Consider the following 26583-nt stretch of genomic DNA (forward strand, 5'->3'; position numbering starts at 1 on the left):
TATGTCTGCTATGTAATTAGTTTGAATTATTCGATATCAAAAAAAATATATTTTTAACATTAAATATACTTCATATTTAGTACAAGAGATATCGATTGAATAGAATTAAATTATAAATTATAATCACATTCAATCCCTTCTTGATAAATCTGTTTTATCCTGTTTTGTTTGTGTATTTGTACTTCGTAATAAATGTATTCATTATATACATGTTAAGTAATTCATATTTATACTCATCGAATACTGAGATTTAAAAATCATAATACAATAGCCTAATAGATGGTTATTTATTATACAATTTTATTGAAAATTCCGAAGCTTCGTCTATAATGTTGTATAAACTATATTATACTAGATAAAGCTGGATTAAGGGGAGAGCTAAAATGGCTTTAACCCGAGATCTCTCAAAAAAGGAGCTCTAAAATATCAATACTGAACAAATATTTATAAACATATTGTTTTGTAAAATTAGGGACCCAAAAATGAGATAGCCCAGGGCCACTAATTAATAATCTAGCTTTGTGGATAATAGGTACTATATAATATGTATGAACTCATTGGTTTCTGCTAATACAAACCATTTTGTACAAATGAGATTTGAATGAAAACCGTTTTTTTTCTAAAAACTATTTGTGACGTTAATTTTATGTGAACATATTTTTTCATCTTTCACTCATGTACGGTACGGAATATGGGCACACAGATAGATAGGTCAATGGCCAGTTGATGAATCTTTACTAAAAACCCGTTTCTCAGTTTTCATAATATCTTAGTATCGTTGTAAATAATTATTTGGATATTAAACGATAATTAAATTTGATATTATTATTAGAAACTTTGAAGTTTGAATACGACGAGTATCAGTTTATTATATAATCATAGTTAGCTAGTAAAGTATTTTGATAATATAGAACGTCAATTTTAGTAATTTTATTTCCGTTGAAAAATAAGATAAAAATATTTATGCAGTAGAATCACTAGAATCCTTCTAAATGTATATATATTTACCAATTTACCGTTATCAAGTAATAATACGTTATATTATCGTTTTTAAATTGAGTGGCTAGCGATAAAATAATTTTCATTTTCGTGCAGGTCGACCGTATAATAAATTAATTTGGCCAGGCCACCCTGAACATTGGCCACTGAGAATGTTTTATAGGTGTACTCAAAAAACATTTTTTTAAATATATCATCATAATATTTTAAATTTATTGAAGTAGTATAACTTAGTATTTATATCATATGTCCATATCATTTATTTATATAAATCAATATATTAAATGTAAATAAAAGTATTATTAATATCTTATATGAATTGCAAAGGTTTCTGCTACAAAATATAGATGTATTTAAATTAATAAATTTAAATACTATTCTACCATAACTTATACTTTAAACAGATTAAACTACAGAATAGTATATAATATAACTATTTTTATTCTTTGTTAAAATATCATTGTAGTATTGTACTTTAAACTTCTTTATAATACGAGTATATATAGAATAACTTTTTAGTTTAGTATCTATATTGTTTATATACATGTTGTTTTATTATAAACCTATGGGCGCAACTAGACCTCTAAAACATGGGGTGCTAAAACTGTTATTCCTCAGAGAAATCAAGTAACTTTTTAATTTCATAATCATATTAAATAGATAATAATATATTTCACATTTTAAATCAACATAATTTTTTTGAGTTTCAAGGTATTTCACTAAAACAATAATAGTTGGGTATAAACAAATAAGAGATGTTAAATTTCAACTAAGGGGTGCAAAATACCCTTTTGCACCTCTCTAGTTGCGCCACTGAATTTATAATAATATAATATACAAATTATTTTAAGTGGTATTGGTATATATTATATTGTATAATATAATTTTTTTAATATACTTAGAAGAAATAATATATATTAATATTATTATAACAATATATTATTGATAAACACAAGGTATGTGTTATACTTATAATAGATTTTACTAGAACGTATAATTTTTTTTAAATTAATAATTAATAAACAAATTAATTAATTACTGAAGCGTTATTTGTTAACATATTACTTGTACAAAAAATAATATACGTAAACGTTTTTGTTAATAGGCATTATGCAAGTCTGTAAAAATGTATCCACTTTAAGTTTATATTGAATATTACAATTATTCCTTATAGGTGTATCTATGTGGTGGTTAAGGACGATGTGGCTCACAGTATGAATATTATCCCCCATAAGTATAGGCTATCTTAATAATTTAAATAATATTGTTTATAAATATTTGATACGATGTTTAAAATAATATTTATTGTTGTGTGTTAAATTAAATTTTGAGGAAGTATAATATTAAACTTTAGGTAAATGATGATAACTATAATATTATTATCACTTTTACAATACTTTATTTTAATCATGTTTCATATCATCACGTTAGTATATAATAAATAATAGTATAATCATTTTTGATGTTACCGATAGTCGGCTACTGTCAAAAACTGTAATAATAATTATATTGACAACGATAATAATACAGTGGTCCGTAACAAAACCATTAACAAATTGTATTCCAAAAACATAAGAATTTCAACTATTTCCGATTTTTATAAACTCCTAAACTTAGCTCTAATCCTAATAACTCTTCTGCAATATGTGCAGTAGGTTGTTTTCAACAATAAAACATGTTATACATGTTATATGAATGGTCAACTATGACATAAGACTGTTTTTAATCCCTAGTGATTCTAAGTATTGAAAGACTTATTTTAAATAAAATTAATCCAAAAGTTGTATTAAATTATGTATCTATACTCAACAAATAATACATGTTTGTAATTATAGTTTTAAAAAAATTTTTTACTTTGCATTTAGTTTATATAGTATATATTTGTATTAATTATTATTACAATTGCATATAAATTTAGTTAATTAAATGTATTGCTATAAGTTATTAATCTGTTTTATAAAATTATTAGTGTTTCCACTTATTCTACGATTATTCCATTTAAAGAGGATATTTCTTTATTTTTAGTTCCAATATTTTCATAATTTTTTTTGGTTCTATATATATAGTTACTACATGTTTAGTAACGACTAATGAGAATGTCAAAATGGCATATTAGAATTGTATTATTTTATTTAATCACCTAGTATATAAGTTTATATTTTGATCAGCCTATATGGCCTATGCCTAGGTTAGGTAACCTAATACTTACGTTACCCATACTATCTCAAATATTTAACGAGTTTTATCTAAATTTTTCAGTTTGTTTTTTTAAATGCTATCACATATATCAATTCATATTAAGTCATATCAAGTCATGTTCATGACTTATATATATATATATATAAATATATTAGCAAATAAGACTAATAAATTGTTTTATTTTGTTTAAATATTTTGTTCTAAGTAGTTTTAAAAGTTGGTACCTAAAGTTTAAGAATTATGTTGTAAATGTAATTTTTAATTATTATGTCGTGTCACTGTCACATATTTTAAGCATTTGTATTATTGCAGTAATATAAAAACTTATAGAATAAAACATGAGAAAATTGTTACATTTGTTAAATCGATTTCGTAAATTTTATTATTACACATAGTATGCTGTATGCTTAATATCATTCTACGTATGTTTGTAACTTTGTAAGTATGGAATTTTAAATTGTAATAAATATAAAATGTAATTGCTAAAATATATGATATGATATGAATACGGTAATACTTAAATAATTCACTTCGTATTCACAGTTAAAAAAAAATACATTTGTAAAATGAATCATGTAATAGCTTTAACGATAACTGTGTAATATTTTTCAAGGTGATATGGATAAAACACGAAGTATAATATAGGCAAAAATAAAGGCATAGGTAAAACACAAAGTGTGTTTATAGTGTAATCGTAAAACATATTCTTGTAATATTGTGTTAAATAATATTTTAAAACGATTAATATATATTAATTATGTATTACCATTTATCTATTTAATAACAGATTAAACACACATTGCAATTAATAATATTATGTGTAACGAATTCAATTATGGGAGGGATGAATTTATTTTAAAACGTTTGCATTTGACGTAATAACAACTAACTAGCTATCAATTATTGTTATCGGGGTCGATATATTGGACAACGTAATGTATATCTATGTAATGTAAAATAAAAGCTGGTGTCGTCAGTTACGGAATCAGCTTAGTTTCACGTGCGTGCGCGTATATGTCAAGGAAGTATTTGTTAATATTATATTATTATACGACCTGATTGAATTATGAAAAAATAACAAATCGTTAAATGTAACAAAAAACAGTAAACGAACTGAAATATTGAAAATCGTTTGATTTTAGAAAGATGCATTGCTAGAGGTTTGGAGTGAAATTTTTTATTATATAATCGTCGTGAGACCGTTTCAGGTGTTGTGTGCAATTTAAAAGATTTTCTTTTGAACGAAAAGTTGGTACCTTTTAATAATTATACGGCACTCGATAATATCATAATTTATTAATGTTATTGTCAGCCGCGTACAACAACGACCGTGTGTCGCTAAGTGTGCGTGTCATAAAAACAAATACCGCGCGAATGAGGGGAATAAAGGGGAAACGAACGAAATCAAAAAGGTGGCGCGACGATGACTCATAAATCATAATAATAATAATAATATATTTTTTAAATATTATAATATTGTGGTGCGGTACGATGAGCTCCTCCGAAAGGCGTACGTACTGTAGTTATAATGTATACGTGACGGTCGCACACGCACGATGCAGCAGCTGTGCACACAACGTTTAAACTTTGAAGAAGACGTGCGCGCGCCGCATTGCCCGGGAGGCGCGAAAGCTGTGGCAACAACGTGCATAATGTAATCGAACCGGTTTCTGGGACGGAGAAAAAAACTTACAAAACACACGCGCACACGCACGCATGCATTTACAGAGTCAACCTGTAATCGTTTGTTGAACCCGACGCGCCGCGTCCTAGATTCCTTTGAGGCGAGGGGTCCGCGGGGTAGGCCTGTTCCCTCCGCCGCCGCCGCCGCCGCCGCATCGGCCGACGGACAGTTATAATAATGTAACGCTCGACGACGACCAAATTCGGTATGAGATTATAACATAACATTATTATTATTATTATTATACACGCGCGTATAATGATTAATAATAATAATGAATAATATACGACGACTAGTCTGTCGGAAGATTTTTTTCCGTCACCGTTCCTCGATACAACCGGTCCACCGCGTGGGTAATATACCTACTTGGTTTTTATAATATGACGACGTGTACAGTCACGCTCCGCACGTCGACGTCCTCGCGAAAGGAGTTTTTTTTTTTTTTCATTATTTCTTCCCGATTTCGACACTACCCGGTACGGCGAGTTGAACGCACTCTAAACCCCCTTCCAACGCCTTCTCGCGATCGCCAACTGCCGACATCGTACATCATATTATATACTCGTATATTACCTATACATATTACTATCACCGTGACATCGTACATACTTTCGGTTTTAATCGAAACGGTTTTCGTCGGTTTTGACCTCCTCGTTTCTGCGCTCGAGTTATATATTAAGCACCCTCGCACGCATTACAGCAATATTTCATTCACGATATCTTCGTAGGTATTGTCTTATAGGTAATCGCGTTACGATAGATCGTATCATTAATTTTGTTTTTACCCTTTCAACTCCGTGATTCTATACTGGAGGGTATAGAAGAAAAAAAAATGTCCACTATAATTTTCAATTTATATCCTTAGGGCTTAGAAATTTATGACTCTTCCGAGTTTATAATTATTTTGAACGCCGCAGACGCAGCTTTCCTAGCTAAAAATGTGTTTCAGTAAAATACAAAATATATAATCAATATACCTACTAATTTATATTAACCATTCTTTCATATTTTCTTTCTAAAACTTTTAGCCGATTACCAAGTTATTGAAAGATGAATATTTTATTTTCGTTTATGATCTATACAATTTTTTTAAGTAGGTACATTTTAAAAATATTCAATTTTGTTTTAAACGTAATAAACAAAAAATTACTTTTACATTTTTCCATAAGAATAAATATTAGTTTAGTTGTATTTCATTTTTATAAACATTTGATTAATACAATTAGTTAGAAAATGTATTGTTTATCTTGGTAATTTTAGTTATTATCCATTAGTTCAAAGGGATTTTTTAAAAATGTTGGGTCATTTTATTCTCATTCTATATCCTTACGTTCGTTAGCTTCTAAGTACTTACAACACAGTAAAGCTGGGTGGGTCGTATAATATATATAAATATTTAATATATTATATTACATTAATTTATAAAATGTTCAATCCTTAACAGCGGACATTGGCGCTCATAAAGTCATGAATATTTATACATAGCTGTAGGTTATATATGATAATAATATAGACATTTTAGTGTGTTATCAAAGTTAGAAATATTGCTCTTTGTCACAAGCTTAAAGCGTGTTTGTACTATATGGAGCAAACCGTTACAAGGAAACGTTACTCAAGTAGCGTTGGGCGAAACGGCTGATATCAAAGATGTATTTATAAAGTATTCACAGCTTTATTATGTGCCTACACGCAAAACATGTATTATTTTTCAAACTCACTTGTCGTACTGGACGTTTGTACGTTACTTGTAAAATGTAAATAATATATTTTATTAAAACTATACGTTTTATAAGACATTATTTAATATGTATAGTATAATACAATCTATATTTGTATTATATACACGTATGACTTATCGTCAAAACACAATAAGTTATAGTTTTACTAGCAGTAGACGCATTTTTACTTTTTATTTTTAATACTTCATGTCATTTCAGGAAAAATAAATCTTTTCATTAATACAGTTATTATATACATTTTTACAATTAATTTGTATCACAAATGTGTGTTTTTTAATTTATTTAATAATTTACCACTAAGACACGGTATATAAGACGTACAATATGTACATATGTTACCAATTATAATGTGTTGATACTATAAAGTATAAAGTATAATATTATATTACACTACTCTACACATTTTTTATGGATAAAGACAAAATGTTATTTATCGACAGCCAACATTAAAATATATTGAAATTTGTGTGTTAATTATTGTGAGGTACACTTAAGTCTTATTTAAATATTCTATCATGTCATATAACTATAAAGTATAAATATATAACAGCGGCGTAATATTAAATTTTTTGCAGACATCGTTGTAATATTTTTAGTTATAAACCACATCGACATCGTCTACATCTTATCAGAAAGTGTTGCACTGTTGCCTAACCAACTCGTTAAAATTATCGTGGCTGTATAGGTAGTGTACTAGTGTGGTTGTGTAGGTTGATAGTTATGTACTAATACATACTCATCTTGCACTTTATTCAACTAATATTCGAAATTTTGAACAATCCTATTGCTCAATGTACCTATAATATTAATATGTACAATGTACATTTTAAATATCCTATCTAAATAGTAAATCAGCTGCACTATATACTGATAAGACTATAAAAAGAGTCTACATTTTTGAACAATATGTACATGGCTTTGCAGATTGCGTAGTTTTTACTTTTTTGACATTCAACCTTTCGTTTATCTATGTATGCTTGTTATATAGTGCGATTTAATGATAAAAAAATTACTGTACTTTGGTCCGGGTCGTTACTACAAATGATGTGTTTATACCACTGCATATATGTGTTATAAATGTATAATAATATAATGTTCAGTCTTGATCAGTGAGCCCATTGAGATAAGAAGCTTTCACGGCATTGTGAATATTCTATAATAAAAAATAAAAACATCAATATCAATCGCAGTTATTGAGAAAACAACATGATTATGGATCACGAGGCGACCATGAGCTCGACCCCTTACATCATATAGGTTATCTTTTGTTTATTTCGAAAACATGTATTTATATGATAGGGATTGAGTACTTGAGTGCTTTTTTTTCTTTGCGATAATAATAGCTGACATTCAAATATCTAAGTATACGTTTATATTCATAAACGAGAGAGGAGAATTAAAATTATTTTCCCCACCCCACAATTTTATTATATGTCTTAAATTCCGATAATTTGTGATATTGTTTATAACTAGATAAAGACACGTACGTTTTATAAATACACAAATAATATGAAATATAATAAAAATAAACATAATATCATGATAAATATTTACCAAGCTTTTCAAATATCCTTAGGTTATAAAAAACACATATTGTAGAAAATTAATTAATTTTAATATTTTATGCTTGTAACTTATAAGTTATAAAATATTTCTTATGTTATTGTAAAACTTAATGCATAATTGATAATTTGGATAAAATAGTTAATATTTATACTTGTTAAACGGTTTTTTTTTTTTGTATAATCAAATATAAAGTAAACTATTATATATTTACATATTTATATTTTATACGAAATTAAGCTTTTATAAATATTTATATTTTAATACTTTAAAGACATGATGAATAATACAATTCAAACTACAATAAATATTAACTTAACAAATACAAGTAAATCTATACAATTTAAAATGCATTATATTATGAATAAATGAAACTACTAAAAAATAATTTTTAGTAGGTACCTACTAGATTTAATGAAAAAAGTATGAAAATTAAATAGTTGAAAAGAAACACATTATCTGATTGATTAATTTCTCGAGTAAAAAACAAGTATATTAAGTTCATATTGAAATAATTATTTAATGTGATAAATATTGAATGTGTAAATTATTAATTAATATTAATGTTGTTCTAAGTTATTAAACTAATGTAGATACCTATATTAAATTCCAATGTTCAAATCCTATATTTTACGTAGGTACTTAAATATAATAAATTATAATTAAAAGTTGTACAAACTCACTAGTTCAAAACCTCATTTGTACTTCCTTTTAAAATATATTTGCTTGCATTGCTGTAAGTATGGTTACTTTAAAGTTTACTTTATTTGCTTTATTAATAATTTTAAATATTTATTGATTAATATTTACTATTGTGATGTATTAAAATATAATAAGTCATTATCTGAATTACTTGACGTTGTCCGTGAAAAAATTGACTCATTGTCTTTTACAATTTAGCAGCAAAGGACTTTCATATAAACTTATATCATAGCCTTTAAATTCCCTTAAACTAACCTAACTTTACCTCCCCTCTTAATTCAATTCTGTCACAAAATCCATTCTTAGCTGATGTCTTCTACCTATAAACTATAATTACCTGCTAATTTTCAGTTTCATAGATCATGCCTTTTTCAAAATTTCGTGTTTAGTTAGTGAACAAATGACTTTTCGCATATATATATGTATAGATAGATGGATAGATATTATACCCATACTATCTACTTTTTATTTAATCATTGATTTATACTACACTTAACAATCTGTTGACAAACTTATACTAAGTACTAGTTCATTTTTAATAGTTGGTCGTAATTTATCATTTGACATTTAAATAATACATTTTCTCGTTATTTTAATTAATTTCATTATAATTTTTACTAAATGTTGAACACAAGACACAAGTGTTCAATATTACGTATATGTAACACGTGATAATACTGTGATACTTTATAACCAAGAAAGCATGTATATGTTATTTATTTAATTATAATAATATAAAATAAATGACTTATCTAAAATTTTTATGTTTATTTTTTATGTTAATTATTATGTATACCTTCCATTTCCTAAAGTTGGTAACTATACTTATAAACGGCTGTAACGATTCTATAAAACACATCATGTCAGCGTAGCAGAGTACCACTATTTGTTTTCTCTCTCTGACCCACACGTTTAGTAAAACCAATTTTGTGTTGTAAAATATATAATATTGTAATAAATTTACTTATCAATTATTAATTAAACTTAAAGTTATGAATATTATTATGACTTATGAGTATTTTAAAGTATTTTAAAGAGCCTACCTATATAATAAAAAAGTAATATTAATATTAAGTTATAATTATAATTTACTATTTAATTCACTATACCGATAACACAAAATTGCTGACTATAATTTGCCATGTGCAGGTGGACCAGAAAGAGAAAAATATAATAAGTACAATCCTATTAAGTTTTGTAATATATAAAACAAGATATTGTATATCCATGCATTGTACCTAGACACCTAGTACCAGCTAGTATAGTACCGATTATTTTTAGAATTCTTTATTTCATTATACATATCATAAATAAACTTTATAGCTGTAAACCATCGTTCAATTATTCAAATAATTATTCATAAAAGCCAAAAAATTATTGTATAGATACAGAAAAAAGCAATTTATTTTCTGTTTTAAGTATATACGGATCTTACACATTATATGTTGTGGTCTTCGATAGGTATACATATTTAAAATTTCATTAATTTAATAGATAATATTATTAAGTTGTTATACATATATAATAATAATTTAAAACTGCTATGCACTATAATATAGACCATATATATATTATAGATCTGGTGTTATCTATGGACTTTATAGTATGGTAATTGGTAATTAATTATTAGCTAATGGCATTTTAACCTCAATATATTTAAAATGATAAAGGCTTATATATTAGACCTATATTATAGTGTTTATTAATTTATACTTTTGTTGTTATTATTTTCATAAAATAATAATCAAATATTATTTAAAGAAAGTTACATTTAATCATTAATTTCTTGATAACGTTTTTTTTTTTTTTAATGAGAAATTTGAGAAATATTTAGATAACACATATTATTATAAGTCAATATCCTGTCAGTAGGTATTTAGTATCATAACATTTAATTTTAATTTTGTTTATATAAACTAAACTAGATTACTATAGATATTGTATTTTTTGTGTTATCGTTTCAGTTTTTGACAACAAATTTAATTCAAAAGCAATTTAACAACAATAAATTATATTAAAAATAAAATTGACAGCAAAACAATTTTAAAATAAATTCATTAACATAGGTTTTACTAAAATAAATACGAGGAAGTCGTTATACTATATATAGTAAGTTTCGAATAATCGAATATACATACCTATTTATTGAAAATGTTACTGCATTAAGAGTTAAGAGTTTTGACCATCAAATATGTTAAAATATTTAATTGATTTTAATGATAAATTTTTGCAGGATATACAAAAAACGATTCTAAACTTATATGTTCAGCCTTTATATTTTATTATTTGTTTTTATATTAGTAATATACTAATATGGTTGATTGAACTAATTAATGCTAAAATTAAATCATATAGTTTGGGGAAAAAGGAAGAATAAAACTTGCGTCCGAAATTATTATCAGTAGGTGAGTTGCGTCCCGCGAAAAAAGATTCAAAAAGGGCCATAACCTATTTGCGTCCCTTATCAATAACAATTTTTATTATATCAGCTATTTTATAAAATTGAATATATAATTACTTGATCATTAATGTCTATTAATTTATTTTTTTGGAATAACAAAGGTAGGCAATCAAAGCACCGCTTTCACTTTCTAATTTAATTATTTTGGCAAGATGTATATTCTTCTTTTCTATTATTAAATAGTAAATACATGCAATAAATTATAAATAGTTATGGCAACAATGTATCATAAAAAAAATGAACACATGAATTAATTCGTCTTCCATTACGTATCCTTGTACAGGATAATATTGGTTTGTCTATAAATTATTATTAAAAACGAAAAATTTAACTTATTGGTATTGGTAATTACTTATTATTTATTACTCAAACCTCATTTGTAAAGATTTATTTATAATATAATATGCAGTTTAACGTTATCTATAGTTGAAATTTGTAGTATATTATTATTTTAAAATCTTGATGTATTTTTTCAATCGAGGTTCAACTGGTTCAAGAGTGTATTATTGTTATGTCTAAGTGTGTAATATTACATTATAAAACTGCAAAATTATCAGGTTATCTAAAAAACTATAAGTTTTTCATTAAAAATGTTTTTATCAAACTAGATTATTCATATTTTTATACAGAAAAAAAATTGAACTTTAAACTGTTCTCAATTGTCTAACACTTTATCATACTTGTATATTGTGTTTATTTCTATTATACTTATAAGTATTTATGTGCAGTGAAAGGCTTTTATAGACTATATTATTGCTTCTATTCAATAGATATTATTGTATATTTCAACATGAAATATGGTTGGAGTTCTCTCATCAAAATTCTATAATGAACATTGGTTCATCCTTTATTTATGAGTTTTGATTATGTGATCGATAGACGAATATAAACGAAAGAAATATTTAAGCATCTATTCATATTAAACTGTTAAACTATGAATACTACCTATATTTGTATTAGTGTCAGTCTATTAATTACGATTTACGACTAAATAACAAATGTATTAGACTCGTTAATCTCAATATTCTGGAAAAGACAGTATTTTATATATTCACATTAAATGGATTTTTATATATTTCTTTACGATGATCCTATTTTTGTACGAATTTGCTTCATGTCTCATTGAATGGATATAATTATAAAACGAATTGTATTTTGCCGTAATCGCATGTGACATATAATGTATTCGGGGGTGGTCCAAGTGTATGATTTCGAAAAATGTTCGTACATTAATTGTTTTTCGACGGCTCGTATCAACTACGTTTAAGACAATAAATATTGTGCCTCTTACGGTGTGATATGATATAGATAAATAGGAGTTTAGGCTCAGAGATAATTTCATCTTTTACACCTTATACGTTACACATATACACACACATAATATTATGCTGTTCATACATATTCATTCGGCGATTTGACGCTGAGCCAAACGATGTACACGAAGCCGTTGTTCGGGACGCACACGCCTACTTACACACACACACTCGCACACTTAAAAACGCTCGCATATTTACGTGGACACTCGTCGCATACTTACGCACTCGGTCGACGTACACTCTGTACACGATACGTGCATATACACGATGAGAGGAGGACACTAACGGGTCCGCTATTTACCACCACCGCAACAGCGTCGTCGGCGACGGATACCACGGACGGCCACCACACCGTTTGACCTACAACAACGCTCGTAATAACGTAACCAAGAACTTTCTTTCCACTCCCGTGTGAATGTAGAACGTGACGTCACACGGCCGCCGTACCGCCGCCGCCTCCGCCCTCCGCCGCGCGGCCCGTTCGCCCTCTGTCGCAGCCGCAACCGTTTACTGGCCGCCCGGCAACGCACACGCACCCGGGCACGGTCGGTCGGGTCGACGAACCCGATCTCGACGCGCGCGCGCGGTCTTTATAATAATAATAATAATAATAATAATAATAATAATAACATCGCTTACGATAATATTGAATTGTTATTATGATATCGTGTGTGTATGTATGTTATAATATTATTATTAAACGTTTTTTTTTTTTTTTTATCGTCGTATCAAAAAAGATTTATGAACGTCTACGGAACGAGGGAAAAAATGAATAATTATCGTGAGTTCTGCTATCGTCGGCGCTGCTGAGCTCCGCTCGCATACCGCGATATCGCGTAATATCGTACTGTGTTATCTTCGTCCGTGGCATCCGTCACGATTCGACTGGTGAAAGCCGATGAGTATTGTGAATGAATACAGATCGATAGTTATAAATCATAATGTCCGTTTGAGTTTCTTTTATGTTTTCTCATCACTCCCTCTTCGACGTCACGGGCATTTTCTCTCTAAAAAAAACCGCTGTAATCGTTGTAAACCGGCGCGGCCACAACGGGTTTGCGTATGATATATTACATTATTATTACGGTGCATGCCGCGTCATCGTACATAATATAATATTATAATACCGCTACGCGGCCGTATATGAAAATATTATATCCTATCCGTCCGTTGCAACTCGCTCGTACAAGTCGTATATGTTTGGCCCTCGATAGAGTTGATAACACGGAGTTTATTGACCCGGAAATTTGATGGTGATGCGATCGTCGCACGTCGTCCTCATTACGACCGTGTCAATGTCGTCGGCGTTGGTGCATCATGTCGTCTCAACGAGTGGTGCCGGTGTTTATGTGTACCTAGCGTGCCATTGGAGTACGTACACAGGTGTCGGTGTTATTCCGTTAGGAGCTTCGACGGGGCTCGTTTTTCAAGTACACAACGTGCTTGAATTGGCGCGACGGGTTGAGGTTAAATATCGAAGGATTTAAGGATAGGTTCGTTGCTCTTCATTTCTCCACGTTATGAATTACACTCAAATTCGTAAGCTCGTTGGGCCGAAAGGGCACATTCCACCCGTGTATATAATATTATTATATAATAATCATAACGTAATATTCATACGATCGATACAAAGTGAACTTCATATATGTTTTACGTCGATGGTGTTGTGACTTGTGAGTTTGTGTAGTCGATTATACTGCGGGTAAACTGATAGGTACATTTAAAGAAGCTGGTGATGCGACAATTCTGAAGCCAAAAATTTTGGCGAAAAAAATGTATGCGTTCAAAAGGTCGTAAGTAAACACCTTACAAATTGCAATACAATTAATTTTATATTTTTACTATACAAATATAAAAAAAAGTAATAATATCTTTCATATGGGGAAAATTCCTAAATACTTTTTCAAAACTTATTTCTTCAGCCGTTCTTGGTACTACTAAATTGGGCAATAATGAAGGTGTGCCTTTAATAACATAAATTTACTGTCTACTACTTCTATAAAACTTATCTCTTGACGATTGAACCGTTACGACGTACAGGTAGGTAGTGTATAACGAATATAGAGATATAAGTTGGTATCGAACCCAATGATACTAATCCGAAAAAAAGTATTATGTAAAATATTTGCTAATAATGATTTATTATTTCCATTCATGTTATGGTGGAAAAACATGTGATATTAGCGTAATTACTTATTACACTACTACCGTAGTAATAAAGGTTTTGAAAAATTATGAAAAATAATATTAGTTTGTAATATTTAAAAAAAAAACAATTTCATGTAGTTTAGTGAACACTATTGCAAGACATTAGTTAACACAAAAAAAAAAAAAATTAATGCTCTACGAAAAAAAGTAATTCCATAAGGCCTATGGAATTACTTAATCTTAATTACTTAAATAAAATGTTATAAGCCATAACAGATAAAATAATATCAATAAAAAATGATATTTTTAAGTGAATTTTGTATCCATTTTTAAATAAATAAATATTTGAAAAAGGATTTGATAGTTTAAAAATATAAAACAATTTACTTTTTATAAATGGGATTGTTTTATATTATGTACTTAATACTTATAAAAAATACCGATGATATTTATTAAAAAATTTCGTGTATTATTTTCAATTACTTAGTAACTTTAAATATTTTTACGTAAACGTGTTTTACGAGTATTTGATATTATCGAACGTCTACTATTTAATAAAATATTAAAATGTATTAATAATTAGTTTTGTTTTCGTACATTTGTGAATCACTAATAATTAAATGATGATAAATATGTAATACTATTATATTAATTATATAATAATTATTTACATCATAATTAATTAAATAACATACTTATTTTTGGCTTATAAATATAGCATAATATTATATTTTATATTATCTGACATACTATCGCAGGCGTACCTACTCGATGCACACATACTCAACATGTCTTTACAATTCACAAAAACAATCAATGGTCTATTTTGACTCTATTGGATATTAGATTTATTTCAGATTTTAGTTTAAATTCTCAAAAGTTTACCTATTATTAGTTTAATGCTTATTAGTTATTACTTATTAGTTATCTTCCGTTTTTCGCAATTTGTAGACATAATTGTGTTTACGGTAAGATTAATAGAGATACTTGTCATTATTATTTTTTTAAAAATATCGCAGTGTACTATTGTAAATATTTAAAATTCTATAATCTTTTATATCTATAAATTTATAAAATATGTTACTTAACTAAATTTTGGAGCAATTTTTTTGTTATACGTTTAATCATCGATTTTAAAATAGTGTATCCTATAATCAATGGTTAAGTTATCTTATAGTACTAGTTACTAGTACTATCACTTAACTCATTATATAGTAATTTCAATTATTTAATAGATTATGTTGTACCTAGTGGGTACCTAAATTGCGAAACGATAAACGCGTGAACTGTAATCTTGGTAGCCCGTATAGATTATTCGGACAGCTACATTTTTAATTTAAGTATACTAATAACTTATAAATTATAAGTATTATAACGAATATAAATATAATTTTTTAACATAGAGACTAGAGAGCTATAAAAAAAGGAAAATATTAGGCAGTGTTTGTGAGGAATATCGATTGGACTTGGTTACATTAAGGATGTGCAATATAAACATTTTTGAAATCGTGCATTGAAACCGGTTGTACAACTTTCTAAAATGCTCCGACAAAGTATTTGATGAGGTCTTTTGGATGTTTTTTTTTGTTAATTCGGAACGTGGTCTAGTGTCTATCGTGACAAAAGCAATGCTATGTGATAATAATAACTATATGTTGTGAAAATGAAGTTAAAAAAAAAATAGTAATAATAATAATAAAGACCTTAGACCGGTTCGACCTCGTCCAGAATAACACAGCAGGTGAATACAATAACGTACTTGTAAAGGGGACGGGCGGACAAAATAAAAGAAAAAAACAATGCGTTTGGGATTCTCTCACGAACGTGAGAGGGTTTGTTTATTATGTTCCACCTCCGGTTGTAGAGGGAAAAAGTGACCTTGACATTGTTCAGCATCCCTGTTATTCATGAAACACATGGGAATCATTGGTAGTTTGTTTTTTTTTACTACTATTCACTCACCGAGGGTGGTCTCTACGGTCCTTCACCCACCTCAACCAATATAGTAATATTGTTGCACCGTTGCTATAAACAACCAAATTATATTTATACGGATATCCAGAAACCGGAAAAAATAGTATTTAGGACACGAATTCGAGGCGACTATGAAAATATTATGTTATCGTAGTCACTAATGTCGTGGTTAGTCTCTCTACACATATTGCAGTAATCGTAAATTCGTAACATTTCTTCAACGAATCGTATCGGATTTACACTAACAACAATAAAATATATATTATTTATAAAATTGTAAGATAAGAGGCTAGTTAATATACTACGTCGTGGCGACTGTCGCATTTCCGCGAATGCCGTGGCGCGCTTAGTCGCAACAATGAAATCGAACACCGCGCTTAAAACTAAAAACCAAAACGCATACGTCCGTAGGTCGTGGGAATCGGTCGAGAGTGGCCACCCCGGTAATAACGATTATATTATAGAGCGACAAAAACGCGTTTACAATTTCGAAATAATAAAGTTTTAACAATATTCGGGGGAGGGGGTAACAAACAATCAATGGTTTGTTGACGTTGAACGTCGGACCAAGAATTTCAGCGAAACATCGTGTTATTACAGTTCTGGCGCGATAGTATTACGTGTATCACGACACTATATTTTGTACGATATGAATTATTATTGTACAACGTACAACAGTCAATAATATACTATGCACACACATCTGATATCATCGGGGGCGTTATAGCGGAGTAAGCGGCAGCAGCAGTTGTTGTGATACTCGACGACGACATCGGTGTCGAGCGTTCGTTCGTATGTACATTCGATATTATTATTGTGTATTTTTTTTTTTCCTGCTCCTTATTCACCGTTGCTCCACTGCGCCGGCGCGCGCACGTCGCCGTACAACCGAGCCGTTGGGTTTTTATCTCGCGTGACGTATACTCCGTCCCCGCCGCCCGCGCCCGCCGACGTGCCACAGCCGACGACCGTAACAACACGCAGAGCTGCCGTGTCCTCGCCGCCGCCTTCCCCGCCGACGGCACCCGTCCGCCGAGGGCATCGCCGACGACGTCTGACCCGGTTGACGGACAAGCGGAAGAGTAGGGTCGGCGGCGGCACTGTACCGGCGGGCCGGCATGCGCGGTGTGTTTTTCGTGACGGTGAGCGCGTGCGCGTGCGCGGGGTTTTCGGATCAATGATAAAAATAAAATACAACGATTACGACGGCCACTGCGGGCGCATGCGCGTCCTGGAGGGTCGCACTCACGTACGAGTGCTCTGGTAGATACGTCACGCGCGCGTCGAGCTCCAGAGAAGCCGGTTGTTCATTGGCCGCGCCGCGGAAACCCCGCTCGTCCCCACGTCTACGCTAACAAAAGGTTGGCAGCGCTGCCGACAACACACGCACACGATCGTTGTGCCCGCGCGCGCACCGACCCCGACACCACCACCGCCTCCGCCATCATCATAATCATCATCGTCGCCCCCACCCCGCCGTTCCTGTCCTTTGATCGCTGGTACCCCGCTCAGCCCCTCGCCATAACCGCAGCGACGTCACTTCACTACGACTACGGCTGTTCATCGCGCTCGCTGTGTGGTTACGTTCAGTTTCCGTGTGTACGAGCCCGTGTACGCGCTGCTGATGATCGTTGCTCGTGTTCTCGCGCGTACGGATTATTATTATTATTATTATTAGTTTTGTTCGATTTGGTTGTGTGTTTTCGTGTTTTTTTTTTTTTTACATTTGGTCATATGGATTTTGATCGAGTGACGTTTATTCAAAACAAAATAATATTCAACGTCACGACGACGACACCGAATTTTCTGTATTAGTTAATAATTCCTCTCGACTATTACTGACACCACGCGCACTCATCTTCCGACAAATCCGTAATCATGCAGATGGGTAAGCGACAACACTGTTACCTGTGCGACTTGCCTCGCATGCCGTGGGCAATGTTGCACGATTTCACCGAGCCCGTGTGTCGCGGGTGCGTCAACTACGAGGGCGCCGACCGCATTGAGCTGGTGATCGAGACGGCCAGGCAAATGAAACGGGCGCATGGGTTCCAAGAATCAGCCCGGTCCACGTCAGTGGGTGGCGGGTCCAACGCCGTCAACGCACATCATCCGAAAAATTCACATCGACACGAAAACGGCACTCTAGAAGTGGTCGGATTGCCGCCACAAGCCCACCAGTTGGCCGCACGACAGACGCAACAACCTCCACCGCCCCCGCCGCCGGCCGCGGCCACGTCGCACTATGCGGCCTTGCACCATCAGCGGTCCACGCTCATGGAATATCCTGGTCGGCCGGGCGGTGGTCACGTAGACCACGAGGTGGCCATGAGCCGGACGTCGGTGCGTTTGTCTCAAAGCCAACAGCAACAACAGCAGCAACAGCAACAGCAGCAACAACAGCAGCAACACATGGCGCATCACATTCCGAGCCGGGCTCAAGCCGGCGGACAGGGCTTGAAACGTGGCCTGAGCACGCAGGCCGATGACGACGATCATCACTCCGAGAGCAACAAGCGCATGATGGACGAGTCGCAGCAGCGGCCGCCGCTGCAGAGGGGCGAATCGCTGCCGGCCGTCAGTCTCGCCGTGCCGTTCGTCGAGCGGTCGTTTAAAACCGATCCCAAACACCCGATCAGGACCACGTCGTTCGACACGTCCACGTTCAAGACGTCCAGTAAGTATACTCGCTTATTTTTACCTAAAGAATAAACCTTCCGGCAGTAGGTAGCGCGGTTATTGCACAATGCTTTCCTTTCGACGAAGACGACGACGACGACGTCGTTGTGTGTGTATCGATGACCCCCGTAGTTCGCGTTTTGACAATAAATATTATTTATTTAAAACCTTTTAAAAAAAATTAAAAAAATACATATCGCATTTTTTAGCTACGTAGATTTATAAATATTAGGATAACAGTATAACACTACTACCATTGATGGATTCATTTTTCATTATCGCATACGTTCTTCTGTGACGTAGTAATTTTGTAAAACTACCGTGCGGTTATATATAGCGTGAGCGGTCGGGTGCTATGGTCGTGGACCGCGGGGGCGTGAGTGTATCGAGATCGTCGATAATATTATACCTACTCGCCGACGGCCAACAAAAACACGTTGGCTGACGAATGGGCCGTGACGTCATGGGATCCGGTTCCCCGACCTGGTTCAACCGGCAGGCCACTATAATAATACATTTGAGACATGATTAACCGTGCGGTCGATCTGAAAAATTTTCCTCTTTCTGTGGAATTACGACCTTGGTAGTGAGCCCTAAAAATACACCAGATATTTCGGAATCCGACTTATTTTGCGCGTTTCTGGAGGGCGAGCGCGGTCGGTCGATCGCTTATAGATTTGGCAATGTTACTCGTGTACGAGTCTCGTGACGTAACGCTTACACATGCACACGCACGCAATAGTTCCATTGCGTTTGCGCGCGTTTTCTACGACAATCGTTCATCGGATGATCCGATCGTCCTGCTCCTCTTAACCTCCTCTGTCGTAGTGGTGATTGATTGTTGTTTGGGTGCCGGATGGGTTGTTTTGGCGACGGGTGCCGATCGGGGTGGTGCATTTTCGAGCGTTTTGACTAGAGTGAGAATATTACGCTCCGCGTGCATTCTTGCGCGGATTACCGGTCAGGGGGTGGTAACCGTCGTCGTCGTTGTCGTCAATAATAATGACCTATTAAGAACAAAATAGTACTTGGTTAAAAAATTCAAATCCAAACGCGTATTCACAAGATTTGAGTGGAAAAATTAAATAGGCTTATCATAACAATAATATCTTATTCAAACGATCACAAACGGCTCTGCGTCTTGCATTTTCTTTTTCGCTCTTCTTACTAACTCTTCGTCTCTATAATAACTTATCTGCACTGTCTATTTGTACAATATATTTCTACACGTTCTTACCTTTCGGACAATCGGGCCAATTTTTTTTTTTTTTTTTTGTTTTTTTTTTTTACTGATCGTCCCTTGTGTGCGCCAGGTGGATATGCATCGGCCGCCGTGGCACAACAGTGCATGACCAACGGCAACGGACCGGCGGCTGGATCGCCGCTGGCCGCCGGCCGGACGACCGGGTCACCAACGGACGGACCGCCGTCAATGCAAACGATCGGTGCCGGCGGCGGCGGGCAGCCCGGTGCGCAAAACCAGCAGAACGGGCCCAGCAACCCGATGGCGGCGCTGATGAGCGTCGCCGATAACCTGCCGCCCGGTTCTCCGCAGAGCGCCCGCGGCAGCCCCCCGGTTCCACCGGTCCCACCGCCCAGGCGCCCGGTGGTCCCAGGTCCGCATCCCGAGGATCTCAACACTCGCCAAACTCCACCGGTATGTATTTTTACACGCCAATTCTATCCATCCATCCACCCACACACCCACCCACCCATATACCCATTGCAGATCGTTGTTTGTGACGAAAGTCCGATGGCACACTCGTTTTTTTGCACTCCTCAGAATTTTTAGATTTTTGATCATCTCGGCACTCATCATCTCCAACTCCTGCAGTTACTAAACTGCCGCTGCAAACGCACCGAAAAACGTTTCGTTGTGCTACCTTCTTTTTACGAATGATTTACTAATTTCTCTAGCAGTACATTCTAAATAACAACGAGTACTTTATCTCGTCGGTCTATAATTTTTTTTATTCAAATATTTTGTTTTTGTGCTGATAAAACACGCGTTCCGTTAAGTGGGCTAACATAGGGGCGACCGGGTCAGATAAGGAACCGCGTGTACATCTCTCTTTCATGTGCACTTTAAATGCTCGTCTTATCGATCTGTGCATGTGACAGTTTGTTAGATTACTCGTATTTGTAGATCGATTGCTTTCCGTCGAATTTATCATCACGCGCGCATAGTTCAAGTACATATACAGTCGGTTGAAAATAGTACCATAATATTATCTTATCGCGCGTCGTTCGACGCAGCCGGCACAACATTGCTAGGAAATTCTTTCAATCCAATTAAAATTATATCTGTTCGACTACGTAGTAACGGTACAACGGTGAAATGTCTAAATTGTTCGTTTCGTTACGATTCGTATCTACTCGCGTGTAATAATTTTAACTTAAGCATGAAAAAAACAATGAAAATCGCTCGTTTACAAGAATTCCTACAACATTACATGTTTTATTTTTGCGCACGTGCATTTTTAATCAATGGTCATAAATGATGATTACACAACGGAATAAACTTATTAGCGGGTTCATTGCATAATAACTTAAAAATAACTTATAAATTGGTTGAAAATGATTATCTCAGCGTTATGGAATAAAAAACCAGAACGTTTGAAAAGTGTATGCGATTACTTATTTTTTCAACGTCCATGACTTGTATAAGAATGCAAAAAAGGAACCGATAATCATAATAATATTATACCGTTTTAATATTATAATAACATAAACTCGATACAAGTAATTTTCGAATTCTCTCACTTATAAGTTAAAAATCGTCCCAGTGAAATGTGTAACTACATGCTTACGTCTTCTCACTCAGTCTACTATCTACAGTACAGGTCTATTGGTTTACCATACTTTTCGTTTGAAAAAAAAAATATAATATAGATATTTATAATTGTGTTCATGATTTTTAAAAACAAAAATTTCAAATAGTGTCTTGTTCTAGTACTCCCGTCTGATGAGAATATTGAATCTTTTAAATTTTGTTTTATTATAATCGACTGTTGTCGAGATAAAAACTGCATGCCGCGCTATACCTATATGTTATAGGAAAGTAGGAAAAAAATCTATAAAATACGGTCTCAGGGAAAAAAAATCTAGAAGGAGGTTTTAACTTTTATAATCTATGTTTTAATTTATTGTATAGATAATAACAAGTTTAATTAAATAATTTAATTTATCACATTACAATATTGTATTAAATTTTCATAAAAGCCAATTACATTTACATAAATATTTAGAAATTTAAATTTATGAATTTATGATATTTTAAACATTTTAATATAATATCATTTTTTAAACATAATAATGTTTATTAAAATCTCATAAAATTAAATAATGCATTTATATTATATTATATCATTATTTATATAGATCCCTTCCCCCTAAAACTGTTAACAGATATTATTTTCCTTGAGACCTCCGTTCCTTCTACCTCCGTACACTATTTTTTTGTTGCTTGAAGTAGATTTGTTGATTTGCCGTCCTTTTTTTTCTTTAACAAGTCGCGTTTTGTAGGCGGTTCGTCCAGCGGACGTAGATCATCCGGAAGTCGTCACGTCAGTTCCACAACTGTCACGTCGAGCGAAGCCAACGGTGGCGGCGCCCCCGGTGCCGGCGTACCAGGTGTCAACGGTCCGAGCGTCAATGGCCCGGGCGGTGTCGGCGGTCCAGCCGCCAACGGCACTAGCGGAGCGAGCGCTTTGAACGCGTCTGCTCCGGGCGGTGGCGGTCCTGACGGTGTCGCTCCCGGCACCCCTATGGATGCTGCTGCGCCGACATTACCGCAAGTGCCGCCTTCTGTGCCACTGACCAACGCGTCGGCAGCGGCGGCTGCCGCGGCTGCAGCTGCTAACACGGCTACGCTTAAGTGTACGTTGTGCCAAGAGCGTTTGGAAGACACACACTTTGTCCAGTGTCCGTCCGTTCCCCATCACAAGTTCTGTTTCCCGTGCTCGAGAGACAGTATTAAACGACAGGGAGCCGGCTCTGAGGTATGTCCACGACCTCAAATGTCTAATATTAACATTTTTGTTTTCGTTTTTTTTTAAACTTATGTTCTATTTTTTTTTCAGGTGTATTGTCCTAGTGGCGAGAAATGTCCACTAGCAAATTCAAACGTGCCCTGGGCTTTCATGCAAGGCGAGATAGCCACCATTTTGGGCGAAGAATTCAAAGTGAAGAAAGAACGAGACTCATAAATTATATTATTATTATTATTATTATTATTTTTATTTTTATTATCATTATGTCATATTATATACTGTAAATGTGTTTCACATAATCATATGTTATATGAAACTTCACCACCTACGGATCCTATCAGATTATCAGACTTATAGGCCTGGAAGGATCGAGGCCTCGAGTGTAAAATATGCATTTATTTATTAAGTCCACTGTATATTATATTATGTATAAAATAATTTTATTATGTTACGTGAAAATGCCAATAGTTATTACTACGGTACTTGTACGTCCCTGTAGGGGCAGTCCTTTATTTTTTATTTTTAGGCGAAATTTAGAATAATTCTAGCCTTGTTATGTTCTTGTTTCACTGCCGTTTTCCTTCAAAATCCCGTCGTCTTATTCGTTGTCGACGGGACACGAGGGGAAACGAAAGAAAGCAATCTTTGGCGTCAAGACTGAGTCAAGTCGTGTTTGTATTTTACATTTTTAAGTAAAACAATTTTTAAGAAAAACGGTCCTAAGACTGTGCTAGTCAAGCAAGTATATGTATAATATATTTAAATCTTAAGTGCACAAAATGTATATTACTGTTTTGTAGCTTAAAACTATGTACCTTGTAATTAATATTTAGGCCGGTAGCGTTGAAATTACGTTTGACATAATTGTTTTCGAATGGAGATCATTTGTAAAGGAACTCACAATCTCGCTTGTTTGCATCTCGTGCGTGTACATATTTTGTCAAAAATATTATCGTACTAGATTTTGTGGTTTCTCTCCCACCCGCCGCCTCTTCCCTAATGTGTTTTAATAAAAAAAGAAAATGATAATAAAAAATACAAATCGGTAATTATTGGACACGTTTAATATTTTATTACCAGCACTCTAAGTTTATTGTATATACCTAATATTGTATAAAACAATGTTTATTTTTATTTATTTTTGTGGTTTTTTCTAAAACGTTCATCGTCGCTTATTCGATGTTTGGACATGTAAAATCCACGGTACGTAATCATAATAAAAAGTTACGTTCCTGCGCCTTATCATTGCAGGCTATAGCAGCGAACTCCGCTTATACGACAATCGTTGTTATATACGGTCGAAATCTTGAATAAAAACCTCGCCCACGTGGGTGTTTAATTGGATTGCATCCAAAAGTTTAGTCCGCGTTAAATACTTCGGGCGTCTTGTTTACGCATAAGACCGCCGTACTCATTCTTGTAAATTGTCCACTGTTCGGCACTATTAATGCTTTATATTTTCTCACGATTAAATTTTGCGCAATAATCGACACGATTTTAAGCGCTATAAGGTTCTCGATAAACCAATTTTCTGGTGAAACCGTCAGTCATCTCTGATGACGAAAATATGGCGCGATGTCGTTTCCTCCTCGATCGCATCCGGCCACAGCTCGTTAGGCTAGCATAGCATGCGACATCGCGTAATAAGTCTATGAATGAAAAATGAAACGTTAATATTTACGAGCAATCGTGTGATACTACACGGTGGGCGGTCGGTGTTTGTTGCGTTTGCGTGCGTAAAAATCGACGGCGAGTGTGTACACAGCGTGTATAGTCGTCACATCGTCCGCACGCGAGACTCGCGTGTGACGTCACCACGGCTAAACTTCGCGGTGCTGGCAAGTCTTTCTCCTGCGTACATAACAGTAACACCCAATTTAATATCGTGTTATTCGCACGGGGTTAAACTCCGCCGGCGCAGAGTACACTCGACAAAAGCATTTTAGTCTCGTTCGCCGAAGAGGGGTTGGTACGTATATAGTATTGATCGGCAGCGGTAGGCATCGCGATAATATATATATTGCGTAAGCGGACCGTAAAGGGTCGAATCCGCTGTTGCTGTTTTTATACGTATACGACATGAGAACCGACGGTCTCGTTTCCCGGACACCCTAGTCGTGGTGCTTCGATCGATATGGCCGTGGCGGATGTATTGCAGGTATATAATATATGTGATATATATATATATGTATAGCTGCAGTATAAGTGTCATGTGGTGTCCCGGACGTCCGTAATAATGGTTGTTATACCGAAAAAAACGTTGCACACAAAACACTCTGCTCACGATTTAGCGTGCCTATATAATGTGTATATACGTATGTGGTCACCGACAGCTAGCCGGTATTTATAATATTATTATGTTATTTGGGAAGGAGGCTAATTTCATGCGATCATCGTGTTTTACTCGCCTCTGGGAAAACGGTTTTTTCGACAAACATTAGTTATAGGTGAATGTTATAATTCGATTAAAATACTGTGTAACTGTTTACGGTTAAATAAACACGAGGCTTCTCGCACGTATTGATAATGTTATGTACAACAACAATTATAATAATAATATAATGATAACAACGGTCAACGGTACTTCGAGGGTTCAATTATTGTTCGATTACCTAATTGCTGGCTCTGAATAATTCTGATACGGTATCAGCATTATCAGCCGATAAGTTAAATTAAGACAACTATGTTTTACAATTATTTTTTTATCTCTATTTAGACTGCATATTCGAGCAGCACTTGTTAAATATTGGTTTACTGTGTAGTTCAAACGCCAAACTGTAACTGTAACACAATCAAGTATTTACACCTTACACGGAATACTGAAGTCCTAATGCATGGCTCATTATATGATTTTAGCACAGCCACTAAAATAGCTACATTTATTTCCATGAAAATATTAAATTGTGTATACAATTTCAGGGCTTAAACTTAGGTGAGTTCGCCCGGGGTCCCGTATTTTTTGTACGATATAACGACGCTGACTGCTGAGGATGTTTTATTTACTTATCTATTATCCGCATGTGCTATATCCCGATATCCGTATGTGTTTTATTAGCGCGTAACGTCGTGGCAAATTGAATTATCAATTTTACTGTCATTTTAACTTTTTATTTCGGTAGAATACCGA

The 26583-nt window shown here is 33.7% G+C and overlaps 2 protein-coding genes across 7 annotated transcripts in view; both read left to right on the forward strand.

Annotated features, from left to right (window-relative positions):
• Positions 1–26583, forward strand: part of LOC114125811 (uncharacterized) — an 85674-nt gene that overhangs the window by 44767 nt on the left and 14324 nt on the right. Inside the window, exon 1 of one of the 6 annotated variants that reach the window (XM_050200085.1) lies at positions 24657–25425. The exons of 4 other annotated variants lie outside the window; for them this stretch is intronic. Coding sequence is in view for 1 of the 2 variants with exons in the window: in XM_050200083.1 (XP_050056040.1) it covers positions 25604–25614 (11 nt within the window). In the remaining variant the exon portion in view is untranslated. One more of the 6 variants, XM_050200083.1, reaches the window with a different exon arrangement.
• On the forward strand, positions 17536–24513 carry LOC114125813 (interferon regulatory factor 2-binding protein-like A). The gene is given in 5 exon segments (XM_027989588.2): positions 17536–19462; positions 20778–21029; positions 21032–21121; positions 22990–23465; positions 23547–24513. Coding segments are annotated over 5 exon segments (1743 nt in total). The 5' UTR covers positions 17536–18663; the 3' UTR covers positions 23673–24513.

Source organism: Aphis gossypii, chromosome 2 (genome assembly GCF_020184175.1).
Source record: "Aphis gossypii isolate Hap1 chromosome 2, ASM2018417v2, whole genome shotgun sequence".
NCBI classification, from domain to species: Eukaryota; Metazoa; Arthropoda; class Insecta; order Hemiptera; family Aphididae; genus Aphis; species Aphis gossypii.